The following is a 13,771-nucleotide window of genomic DNA, read 5'->3' as shown; positions in this document are numbered from 1 at the left end:
GCAGCCTTCTCCATCTTTTCTGGCGAAGAACGAGACAGCTGCTTTCCGGAGAGGCCCATGGGTCATTGATGCTTGGTTAGTTCGGCCGGGGGTGCATCATGTGTTGTGTCCGGTTGCAGCACTTCGCCGTTACCTGCGCGCTTCAGCTGGGGTGGCTGGGGATGCGCTTTTAGTTGATCCGGTTTCCCTCGTTCCCTGTTCCAGGGCTCGGGTCTCCCAGGTTGTCCGCAGGGTTATTAAGTCCAGCCAGCCTGCGGTCTATCCTCGCACCCATGACGTTCGGAAGTTTGCAGCTTTGGCTGCCGTGTTTGGTAACATGTCTTGGGCACATATTCGAGAGTGTGGATTTTGGAAGTCGAACAGGGTCCTGGCTGCCCGTTGTTTGGTGAACGTCCCTGCTCCTCGGCGTTCTTGTGTTGCTTTGGGTAGCAGGTTGCAGCCAGTTTGTCTCGACTTCGCGTTGAGGAGTTTGTGGCCGCCGCCTCCCGGGTAAGTCCCTATTTCCTTCTCTTTGGGTATGTAGCTCCAGGGAGCCGTAGGGGCTCCCCACAGAAAACCAGCGTTGAATGTAATGAAACGCCATTTTCTGGGTGAGCCCTGGAGGCTCCCTGGCTACCCTCCCTCCCATTCGGTCGGCAGGGTTTTTTCGCGTTGGTTGAAGCTTAGTTTACGAACTGAAGGCAGCCGGCGCGGTGAGGTCCAGGGACCCCCCTTCCCCCTTCCGGGGAGGGGAGGGCTGCACGGACGACCGTCGCAGCAGTAAATTGATTGTTTGATTGTTTCCTTGGGATTGTAGAGAGTTTGTACCCTTCTGTTCGGTTTTTTGTTGTAATTTCTTACCATGTGGGGTTTGTTTTGTTATGCCTACCTTTCTGGGTGCCTAACCCCGGTCGATGACAGATAAGGAAAACCCCCAACCATAATGGGGTTTTCCAGGGCCATTGCTCTCTGAAATCTCTCTGAAGGGGCCAGATTCTGGCGCTGGTCCCTGGTAGGTCTGAACTCTATAGCTAATGTCCCGGTCTAACATAACATACATTGGCCCGATAAGCTCCAGGGAGCCTCCGGAGCTCACCCAGAAAATGGCGTTTCATTACATTCAATGCCGTTTTTTTTAATGGCATCGGTTTACTGGAGGCCTGAGAAAGTCGATGTGAGCCCTGTGTGCCCGTGGGATTTTTTTAAATCTTTAAATGTACCCTTATTCTCCACCTGATGGGATGCACAGTCTTTGCATAATTACCCACCCAATTACCTAATGGGGGATGCACAGCTGAAGGGTTAATGGGATTTAGTAAATAGTGGAAATTGTTACACAAAAGATTTACTTTAAATGCCTGAATTCTGTAGTTAGGATCATAAAAGAGAAGGCATTACATAAATCCTAGGGGGTTTGAGGACTTGAACCTGGACTTTGAACAATCCTGCCACTTTTAAATGCCTCCAACAATTATCTACTCAAGTTTACCAATTTATTTTATTAATTATTCTTTATCAAAATTTATTTTCCAGTTATTAAGTTGTTTTTATTACAAATAGTGACCTCCAGTTATGTATTGGTGAAATTTTAGGTTATCTTGACGTGATTTCGGGGCTTAGCGTCCCCGCGGCCAGGTCCTCAACCAGGCCTCCTTTTTGTTACACCTCCTCCCAGGAAGCAACCCGTAGCAGCTGTTTAACTCCCAGGTACCTGTTTACTGCTAGGTGAACAGGAGCATCAGGGTGAAAGAAACTCTGCCCAATTGTTTCCGCCTCCGCCGTGGTTCGAACCTGGAACCTTAGGCCTATGAATCCTGAGTGCTGTCCACTCAGCTGTCAGGCCCCTGATGGGATGATGTTAATAACCTCATCCCATATAACCAGACATAAGTGTGAGGTTATGAATATTTCCTGTTAATATGTGGGCTTGTAATACTTGCTAGCAGTATCATTTCATAACATTTATGTCTTAGAATATTTGTTTAATGTGCTGTTTATAATTTGTTTTAATTTTCAGAGATGACGACGATGATGATGTAATAATGGAGAACCTGAAATCAACAAAAGATTATCAAAAGTACCAGTGTGTGATAAAACGGGTAGCACCATCAGCAAGTATGATGCTTCATGTAATTGAGTTAAATGGGAAGTTATTTGTCATAAGTGCAGAGGTATCCCAGCTGTTGAACTTGGATGTCCACTCCTTACTCCAGGAAAAGATAATGGACTTCCCATCAGTTATCCTTGGAAAGGATTCCCATGCAAATGTGTACCAACAGCTTATTGAGTAAGTGTAAAAGATAGGAATGGATATGTGGGTGTGTTTGTTGTACCTACAGTGTGTTTGGAAGCCGGTCGGCCGAACGGACAGCACGCTGGACTTGTGATCCTGGGTTCGATCCCAGGCGCTGGTGAGAAACAATGGGCAGAGTTTCTTTCACCCTATGCCCCTGTTATCTAGCAGTAAAAGAGGTACCTGGGTGTTAGTCAGCTGTCACGGGCTGCTTCCTGGGGTGGAGGCCTGGTCGAGGACTGGGCCGCGGGGACACTAAAGCCCCGAAATCATCTCAAGATAACCTAATGACCAGGACTTGGATTCACGAAGCAGTTACGCAAGCACTTATGAACTTGTACATCTTTTCTCAATCTTTGGCGGCTTTGTTTACAATTATTAAACAGTTAATGAACTCCGAAGCACCAGGAGGCTGTTTATAACAATAACAGCAGTTGATTGGGAAGTTTTCATGCTTGTAAAATGTTTAATGAATATAACCAGTGCCGTCAAAGATTGAGGAAAGATGTACATGTTCGTAAGTACTTGCGTAACTGCTTCGTGAATCCAGGTCCAGAACAGTCAATGTTCTGTCAATTTTGACTAATAAGCATGACTCATTTTACTGAAGGAAATCACAATAATGTGATATATCTATGAGAATATAATTTTTTACACAAATAACAATGGGGTCAGCATTGGGGCCATCTTATGCTAATGTTTTTTATGTAATTTTGAAAAAATGTGGATAGATATTTGTCCTGCAGAGTTCAAGCCAATTTTTTAGTGTTAGGTAGAAAACTCCTTTCTTATCTCTAATGATTGTTCACATATTGAAAGTTTTGTTATGTATTTGAATTCTAAACATTCAAACTTAACATTTACTTTGGAAATTGAGAATAATTCCAAAACTGTATTCCTTGATACATTAGTTACTAATACTGGAGGTGAGTTTGTTACACCAGTTTACTGTAAACCCATTCACAGAAGTGGGTTTATCTTGACCTTAGGTTTGTCCAAAACTATACAAACTGAATACAATTAAATCTCTAATAAATAGAGCCTTAAATCTCTGTTCAGATTACAAATTAGTTGAAAAAACTTAACTTCAATATCAAGAATTTTTTATTTCGAACAAATTTCCTATCTTGAGGTTATCTTGAGATGATTTCGGGGCTTTTTTTTTTTTTAGTGTCCCCGCGGACCGATCCTCGACCAGGGCCTCCATCCCCAGGAAGCAGCCTGTGACAGCTGACTAAAACCCAGGTACCTATTTTACTGCTAGGTAACAGGGGCATAGGGTGAAAGAAACTCTGCCCATTGTTTCTCGCCGGCGCCTGGGATCGAACCCAGGACCACAGGATCACAAGTCCAGCGTGCTGTCCGCTCGGCCGACCGGCTTCCCGCAAGATACTTCCTAGCAAGATACTCGATAGAATTCTGGGTAGATTCTTAACTGTCAAATTTAAGCCTACTATCGAGGTTCCTACAGTCCCTAAAGACATACAGTATGTCAAATATCCATATTTAGGTACAGTGAGTTATTACATTTAAAAGGAACTTAGGCATATTCTTAGACATATCTACAAATTAGTTTTTAGTTTGTGTTTACTAACATTAACACCATTGGAAGCTATTTAAAAAATAGAAATCCGCTACCCTCTGAACTCGCATCTAGTGTTGTTTGTCTGTTTAAAGGGCCCGGTGACTATAGAGACTTTTCCAAATTTGAAAAATAGTGAAAATTTTTAAACAAATCTCATGTTATTTGGCATCAGCATTGTGAAAATTTCATGCCATTATGTTAAGACATAGATTTTGTACGATTTTTGTATAAAATAAATGCGTGAGTGACGGGCGGTAACTGGTACTGATAATAACGATAACACTTATTTACTGGCAGTCCGGGATTGTCAGTTTTTGCGTATACATTTGGCACATATTTGGATAGCCACATTGAAAAAATGTTTTACAGTGAACTGTACTCTCAAACAATATTTTGCAAAATAGAACATGAATGTTGTATGCCATTCTGAGACCATAATGAATAAAATACCATTTGGTGACATTTTAAAAATTTTATCACTCATTTTTTTTATTCATAACATTTACTGTGGAGAGCCCCTTCGGCTTCCCGGAGCTATACCGGACTGATGTGTATATATTAGACCGTGGCAACAGTCAATCGAAGGAGTTCTAAGCCTAATGGGGACCAGAACCAGGAACGGGCCCCCTCAAGAGAGGCACGAGGAGCAATGGCCTAAAGACACCCCCGTGTAATTGGAAGCAGTCTTTTTCTGCCATATACCAGGTCAGGCACCCAGAAAGGTAGGAATTTCAAAACAAACTACTGCTGGTCAAAAATTGCAAACCGAAAGCCGAACTAGCAAACAGACCTCCCCAATCAAAAACAAGAAAACAAACACAACGTTCACCACAACCGCAGCGCAATCATCTGCGCAACCCCTCCCTCCCCGGGAGGGGGACACGGTGGTCGCAGACCTCCAGGACGGCATCTCTCCACAGTTCAAAGGCTGTTGTAATAGCAAACGGTCGATTGCTCTGGCTCTATTTATTTATTTATTTATTTATTTAATTTATTTAATTTATTTAATTTATTTATTTACTTATTTATTTTGTACTGATATTGTTTCTTCAGGTATGGTTGCAAAGCTGTATATGGTAGTGATGGAGAGATTCTTCGAAGTTTCATTATTTATCCAGCAACCTTATTGCCAAGAATTCTTCAGTTTCTTTCCCGTGATAAGTCAAAACTACTATCAACTCTAAAGGTATGATATCTTGAGATATGTTCTGTTTTCGATGAATGCTGTAGAAGTGTAATAGAGCAGCTAGCTTTGGAAGGCCACAATGCATTTGGGGAGTTACATCAATCACAGAAGTCCTGTTAGGCCTACTGGGTATCAGAACCAAAGCACGGCACCCCCTCACAGAGGCGCAGAGAACTTTAAACTTATTATAGTCACCCAATCTGGGAAAGGATTTAGAAACTGCATAGCCTTGCAGACAACTACAAGGTTCATTGAAAACTAAGCACCAAAATAGTCTAATGACTCTCCAAAATTATTCAGGCAATTAAAGTGATCCACTCTAGTATGATAGTTGCTACCAGGCAGCCAAGAGCCCTGGCCCATACTTTCAACACACCAAATACTGGAGCTGATGGACAACAAACCAATAAACCTAGGAGTGAGGGAGAGAGGGATTCAGGGAGCCATCGGGGTTCTCCTAGAAAGAGGCATTACATTACATACAATGCTCACTCTGGAAGGATCCCCCTTAGTGGCTCCCTGAGCTAACTAACCATAAAGAATGCAATTAACACTTTCGCGCTTTAGATTAGAGATAACTCGTCGCCGTTTTTTCTTACGATTCCGCATAACAGCCTACTTTTCTCGTCCATCGAAAAAATATTTCTATAAATTCCATTTTTTAACCGAAATGGATGGGGATACTTTTGTTTTGTAGAGAATTTATTTGCGAATTTTTTGGTACCAGAATGAATATTATATCAAACTTCTATGAGTAAAAAAAAAAATACACAAAGTATGTTTGGGGGTGTGGCGAGCGTGTGGCAGTGGGTTCCCTTTAGCCGTTGATATATCCAACGCGTGGGAAATATTTGTATGTGTTATGTATATGTCTGTGTAGGGAATTTTACTGCGATCACTGTCATACAAATTATAAAATGTTTCAACGAGTATAAACATGACAAACATCAAACGAACGAAAACAATGCGTTCGTTTCTGCCGCGAATGCATACTGAGCGACGTGGTTCTATATTTGGCGCTTCTCTTACACATGCTTTGTACAAATGTTATACAGTTCATCTTATAGAAAATTTTATTGCGAACACATTGGTATAAAAAAGAAATACGTACATAGAAAAGTAGGGTCAAGAAACGTATAAACTTTCCAAGCATGATTTCCCTCCTGTGTTTTCGCCAGTGCGCTCGCGGCTAACTACTCTCCACTTCACACACTCTTGCGGGTGGGCAATTACCTATATTAAACATTCATATGCATATGTCCGTGTAGAGAATTTTATTGCGATTCCAATGATACCAAAATTAGCGATGTAGGACAACTGTTGGCTTCGCAACCATTAAGAGAGTGGAAACATTTTGTTGCTGTTTGGCGCTCTCGGCGAGTGATCTGCATAGTTTTTTATTTGGTGTTGATACTCCTTATGCTTGGGCGGCATTTTATAGGTATGCTCTTATAGACAATTTCATTGCGAACACAGTGATACCAAATTTAAATACGTGCGCCTTCAATTATTGTCAGGACAGTCAAAAGAGTGTACTCTTTTTCGGTCTTACCGCATAGGCGCGCGAAGTGCCGAAAGCATCTAGGGTATTGTTTTTTTTTTGAGCGCCGAGAGCGCGAAAGTGTTAATGTAAATAGTTCTCCTAATCATCCTCTTTGTGTTGTGAAGGTCACTTTTGATAGTAGGTCCCTTCCATCTTCCATTGGTCTTGCTGGTGCCAGATTCTCCGTTCAGGAGTACATTCCCTCTCTTCGCCTCTGCAGCAGGAGCTGGAGATTTGGGCATGGTCCCTTCAGGTGCACAAATGAGGTGTGTCTATGCCCCTTGTGTGGAGCCTCGAGTCATTCTAAGATGGAGTGCTCTTCTTCCCAAGCTCACTGCATCAATTGCAGTGATGCCCACCCTGCCTTCTCCTGTGCATGTGTGAACTACAAATTTGAGGAAGCCATCCTCAATTTGAAACATCGCGATTGATTATCTTTTCCTGAGGCGAGACGCCAGGTTCGCCATCCTCTCACTTTCTCTGTCATGTCTTACACTCATGTGTTGCATTCCACTTCTCATCCTCTCCCTCTTTCTTAGTTTCACAACTGTTTCCAGGCCTTGGACCCCGAGACCTACACCACCTCACCTACTCCTTTGCATTCTGGGCTAGAGGGTATTCCTTCTGGTTCTCCATCTGGTGTTTCCTTCTTTCCCAAGCTTCCTTATCTCCTGTGCCCTCTTTTCCTCCTCGCCCCAATCCTTCTTCTCGGCCCTTCCCTCTGTCTTTTGGCCCTCCTCACTGCCTGTCTGTCCAGGTCATTGTCCAATTGTCCATTCTCCTCCCGGTATTCTTCATGTTGACTGTTCCCATTCTCCTTCTGATGAGGCTGTAGAGGCTGGCGCCCAGAACATTGCTGATGGTACGCCTTTCTTTCTACATCAGAAACATAAACCTGGCTCCTCTCCTTCCTCCTCGGCAGGTAAGACGGCATCAATATATTCCTCACCTTCTGACACTATCCCTGCGTCCCCTCCAATTTCAGTGTTGGAATCACCTGTCCCTGCTATGGAGATTTCCTTGGACCTTGATTCTTTCTTGGTTGCTGCTCTTGATTCCCTTGACTACCCCTCTCCGATGCCTCCTGCTCCAGACCCTCAGTCCGCTTCTGGTCTGTCCTCCCGCTCCCTTGACTCCATTGTCTTTTCTTGCTTTGCCTATGCCCCATCACCCCGATTTCACTGATCCTGATCTTACTTAGTCTATTGTGTTCTTCTTTGCCTTTGTTCCTCCCTTGTTGTGTTTGTTTCTGTTCTCTCTTTTGTCTGTCTGTTCTTCAATGGAATATTCGTGGTTTTTATGCCAACTTCTATGAACTCCAACTTCTAACCATGTAGTTCTCACCGCTTCGTGTTTGTCTCCAGGAGCCGATGCTTGGTGCTCATGCTTGTCACTTTCGTGCTTTAGCTTTAATGTCCATAGGGATTGGAAAGGATGGGGGAGGTAGAGGGATGGGGAGATGAAATTCAGGAAGAGGATGCGGGTGTAGAGAGAGAGGAGGTTTGAAAGTTCGGTGGCCTGTCCACCATGGGTTGACATTTGTGTATGTGTTGTTTGTTTGCGTATGTGTTATGTTGGGTTGTCAGTACATTGGCTGGGGGGGCTAGTGTTTGTGACCTTGTTGGTGTCCTAAAGCACTAGAGCCGATGGAGTTGGCTGAAGGAGGTTAATCTTAGCAACATCAGGGTAGTTACACTTCTGATGCCACGACAAAGGGTTTTTTGGTTTTATATTTTTTTGTAGGAGTTTTATTTATTTATTTATTTATTTATTTTTTCTTTTTTTTTATTTCTTTATTTTTCATTTCGTATAGATCGGGTCTGGGATGGGCCACTCATCTGGGTTGTCTTGGGAAGGCCTCATCATGGATGTGTCTGATCACTCTTTGTTGGAGATTGATTCTTCTGGTTCTGTGTGGTGGTTCGTGGATCTCGTAGTCGCTGGTGGTGTTTTCTGCAACGTAGGGATCTTCGGGGTCTGGGACATACATGTTCTTCATGCGGTACAGCTGTCTTCTGGCCAGGTAGCTGAGCTTGGTGTTCTGGACTTAAGGACTGGAGTAAATGAAGGTTGTGTCGTCAGCAAATAGAATTGGTTTGAGGTGTTGGGAGGCATATGGAAGGTCATTAATGTAGATGAAAGAGGAGAGGGCCAAGTATGCTGCCCTGAGGAACACCAGTGTTGATGGGTAGGGTGGGAGAAATTGAATTATTCACAGAAACATACTGGAGCCTGTCAGTAAGGTAAGATTTGAGGTATTGCAGGGAGTGACCTCTGACTCCATAATGAAGTAATTTATGAAGAAGGTTTTGGTGGTTGACAGTGTCAAAAGCTTTATGCAGGTCCACAAATAACCCAACAGGGAACTCATTTTTATCAAGAGCTGCATGTATCAAGTTAATCATACTAATAAGTGCATCGTTAGTGCTTTTTTTTTTGGGTCTGAAGCCATATTGACAAGAGCTAAGTATACTGTGTTTGGCTAGATAAGAGTAGAGCTGCTTGTAGATTAGTTTTTCAAATATTTTTGACAAGTTTGGCAGGATTGATATAGGTCTGTAGTTGTTAACATTAGTGAGATCACCACATTTGTGGATAGGGGTTACTCTCGCTTTTTTTAGAATATCTGGAAAGTTTTGGAGTTCAAGTGACTTGTTGAAGAGCAATGCAATGGCAGGAGCTAAAGATCTGGAGGCTTTTTTGTAAATTAAAGTTGGTATCTCCTCAAGGGCACTAGACTTGGTTTTAAAGGAAAGGATTATCTCATTAACATCAGTGGAATTTGCAGGCGTTAGGTACAGAGACTGTGGATAGTTACCTGTAAGATAGTCCTGAACATCAGTATTGAAAGATGGAATATCATTTGCAAGGGATTACCCAATGGAAGAGAAGAACCTATTGAACTCAATAGCAGTATCAGAGGCTGTAAGCTGACCATCGTTATTGGACAGGAGTATTGGTTTGTTATTTAAAATCTTCTTTGATCCCAATATTTGTGAAATTGTGCTCCATGTTTTCTTAATGTTGCCCTTTGTTTGGGTAAATTTATCTTCATAGTATTTAGTTTTGGCTCTTCTAATTATTTTAGATAGCAATGAAGAGTAATTCTTTGAAAATTCTTTGGAGACGATTCCTAACCTATACTACTTCTCAAGTAGTGTTTTTTATTAATGGATTTATTTATTTATTTATTTATTTATTTATTTATTTATTTATATACAAGAAGGTACATTGGGTTTGTGAGAATACATAGCATAGTATTTACAATCTTGTAAAGCCACTAGTACGCGCAGCATTTCGGGCAGGTCCTTAATCTAACAGATAATTTTAAGTAGTTTAATTCTAGCAGAATTAATAAAATGATAACAGATATATTGCAAGAAAAAAATGAGATGAGAGAGATTAGTAAGTATATTAAAGCACATTTGTATATTAAAGCTCTGATTGATTACATTGACAGCTTGATTGGTAATTTAAACAAGATTAATAGACACCATACAGCAGATTGATAGTACATATAAGAAGACAGCAATGATCACAATGGTAAAGATGTTCGGATTGGGTACATAAAGATTGGGAGATTGGGTAGCACTAGATACAGTGCAATTTTAAAGCAACAAGGTAAAAAACTATGAAGATGAAATTAGGTACTTTTTAATTTTGTTTTTGAATGACGCAAAAGTTGGACAGCTTTTCAATTCATTAGGGAGTGAGTTCCATAGACTGGGTCCCTTTATTTGCATAGTGTATTTACACAGATTAAGTTTGACTCTGGGGATATCAAAGATATATTTATTTCTGGTGTGGTGATAATGGGTCCTATTACATCTGTCCAGGGAGAGTTTCAGACCAGGATTTGCATTTAAGAACAGGGTTTTGTAAATGTAGTTGACACAAGAGAATTTGTGGAGTGAGATTATGTTTAGTATGTATAGGGAGTTAAACAAGGGGGCTGAGTGTTGTCTGAAAGCAGAATTTGTTATTATTCTGATAGCAGATTTTTGCTGGGTGGTGATGTACTTGAGGTGGTTTGAAGTGGTTGAACCCCCATGCACAGATACCATAATTAAGATAGGGATAGATTAGTGCATAATATAGAGAGATGAGAGCAGAGTTAGGTACATCATATCTGATTTTGGAGAGTATACCAACTGTTTTAGAGACTTTCTTAGTTATGTGTTGTATGTGGGTGCTGAAGTTGAGTCTCTTGTCTAGGAATAGGCCAAGAAACTTTCCATCGTTTTTATTGCTAATGTTTACATTGTCTATCTGAAGCTGAATTGCATTTGTAGATTTGCTTCCAAATACGATGTAGTAGGTCTTTTCTATGTTAAGTGTTAGTTTATTGGTTGACATCCATAAGTGGACTTTTTTTTAGTTCATTATTAACAACATTATTTAGTGTATGTGGGTTGGGGTTAGAGTAGATGAGAGTAGTATTATCAGCAAACAAAATAGGTTTCAGAATGTTAAGAGACATTAGGCAGATCATTGATGTATATAAGAAATAGGAGAGGTCCCAAGATGCTGCCCTGTGGCACTCCAACGGTTATTGGTAGAGTGGGAGAGGTTATATTATTGATGGCTACACATTGGTGTCTATCACCAAGATAGGATTGGATATAGTCCAGTGCATGGCCTCGGATTCCATAATGATGGAGTTTACTTAAGAGGTAATTGTGATTAACAGTATCAAAGACCTATCTCAGGTCAATGAAGAGTCCAATCAGAAACTCATTTTTGTCAATGGCTGAGTAAATTATATCAAGGAGACTAATAATTGCATCGTTGGTAATCTTTTGGGAGCGGAAGCCAAACTGACAGGGGCTAAGCATGTCAAATTTTACGAGATTGGAGTAGAGCTGTTTGTAGATAATTTTTTCAAATATGTTTGATAGTTTATTTATTTAAGTATTTAGGTATTCCCTTTGTATTTAAGGATTGTATCCTTAAATCCTGTATCCTTTGTATCTAAACCTGAAACCTTTGTATCTAAGGATTTAAGTATTCCCTTTGTAAGCCCAGGATTGTTTAGCCTTTTAGTTGTGACTTGTTTTGTTAGCATAGGACAGTGGGTGTTATAAAGGCTGAGAGTTTTTTGAAGAAAAGATTGCACTGCTAGGTTGATTTACTTAACTTATTTAAGGTCTTGATCCATACATACTGGGGAGCTGATAGGTGCACACTCCTCTCTTCACATTCCTCTCTTATGTTGTCTAAACTGTATTATGGCTATCATGATTACATGTCTGCCTCTCCCTCAACTCTTTGCCGTCTTGATGCTCGTCACCATGCTGGGTTACGTCTCAGCTCTGGTGCCTTTCGTTCAACTCTGACCCAGAGCCTGTATGTTGAAAGGGGAATCCTATCTCTACAGGATCTCCGTGATCGCTACTGTCTTCATTGCTTTGTGCGGTTCCTACAACACCCCCCACCCACCACCACTAATTGGGAAGGTGTTACATATATGACACTGTATTCTGCTACAAATGTAGACATTCCTGGTAAAGACATACATGGCTTGTCAGGTAGTGTGGTGAAGGCACTGCTTGCACCATATCTGAACAAGGGCCACATATTGTACACAGATAACTGTTATACCAGGTTCTTGCTTGATAATAGAACTGGAATTTGTGTATGGCACAGTAAAGCCAAAACAAAAGGAAATGCCTGTTTTTTACACTGCTATGCAAGTAGGTGTAATGATTGTGAGGTAAGAAAAATTGGTGGAATTCTTTGTCCGGTGGAAAGACAAATGTGAAGTGAACATGTTGACTACCATTCACCCTGGTACAATGGTGGACAGTGGCAAGGTGAACAGACCAACAAAACAAATAATATATAAGCCAGATTGTGTGGTGGACTACAACATCAACATTTGTTTAGTGTGGTGGACTACAACATCACCATTTGTTTAGTGTGGTGGACTACATCACCACCATTTGTTTAGTCTATAAATATGACATGATGGTGGGTGCTGTAGTGTTTGTACAGAAAACGGTAAAGAGGATCAAGATGATGATTATGCTCTTATTATGTATTATGATTATTTACCTTGTTGATGTAACAATGCTGAACAGTTACAACATGTGTCTTGTGAAAACAGGTAGAAAACCACATTTCTGTTCATTTAGTTTTCAAGTTGTGAAACAATTACTAGGTAAGTTTGGCAAAGACACCCATGGCATACAAAGACCCATTCGAGACCTAATATTGCACCATGCTCTCACACTCAGGCTCGCTTACAAGGAGGCCTTTCTGGTACACCAAATCAAGAAATTACCACCAACTGGATTGCGTGCAGTAGGCCAGCTTTGGTGCATTGTGTGTAACACTACACAAATTAGGCCACAGAAACGTAAACGGGTGTTAACATGGTGCAAAGCGTGTGCAGTCCCTCTGTGCTATGTCACCTGTTTCACACAGCATCACAGTCTTCAGGACTACTAAATATCCAATACTTGTGTAAAAACATGTACATTTTGAGTGAATGAGTGTATATATTAAAAAAAGACAAATACATTGTATATGTCCTGTAAAATAAAACACTTTGGTGCACATGCTTGTGACACTCATATGTGAGTGTAGTGAACTTATAGCAGCTGTATTATAATACATCATCGTGACAATAATTGGAACAATACTAGTGTAAAAAATTGTTGTAAAATGTGCCATAGATACTGTAAATAATGCTGCAGAAATAAATTCGGGGCAACTCGGACCTCTTGAATGCTGTGTGCGATGGCTCCCTGATGTGGCACCCTTGAGCAATTATGCTCCATGACTTCATCGGCAAACTTGTTGGCTCATTTACGTCATTTGTATGTACAACATAATTTTTTTATTATTTTTCCTGTGCTCAGGGAACACAAATAACCATTTTTAGGAGACGACAACATTTTTAGAATTTTTTTCTTGCGCATGGGGGTGTTGAATGTGTTGAACCCTTAAACTGTGCAACACACCATATGATGTAATGAGTATCTGTCGCAAAATTGCACACCACAACATGATGTTTTGGAGTTCCGTGCAAGATTTAAAAGTCCCGCGGCTGCACCGGGTTCTTGTAAAAAAACGCTATTTTTCTTTTTAAATCGTAGGCAACACTTCCGGGTGTGAGAGCCTCGGTGCTGAGTGAGCCACCAAGGCTGATGCACACAGTATGAACTAACAGCACTACTGTTC

At 41.2% G+C, this 13,771-nt stretch overlaps 1 protein-coding gene across 1 annotated transcript in view; it reads left to right on the top strand.

Annotated features, from left to right (window-relative positions):
- LOC138349812 (uncharacterized) overlaps positions 1–13,771 on the top strand; it is a 37,046-nt gene that overhangs the window by 17,304 nt on the left and 5,971 nt on the right. The window contains exons 7-8 of the mRNA XM_069314825.1: positions 1,997–2,266; positions 4,911–5,043. Coding sequence (XP_069170926.1) covers positions 1,997–2,266; positions 4,911–5,043 — 403 coding nt within the window. The remainder of the gene's footprint in view (positions 1–1,996; positions 2,267–4,910; positions 5,044–13,771) is intronic.

Source organism: Procambarus clarkii, chromosome 7, assembly GCF_040958095.1.
Source record: "Procambarus clarkii isolate CNS0578487 chromosome 7, FALCON_Pclarkii_2.0, whole genome shotgun sequence".
Classification (NCBI taxonomy): Eukaryota; Metazoa; Arthropoda; class Malacostraca; order Decapoda; family Cambaridae; genus Procambarus; species Procambarus clarkii.
The sequence above is the reverse complement of the archived record's forward strand: the minus strand, read 5'-3'. Positions and strand labels throughout refer to the sequence as shown.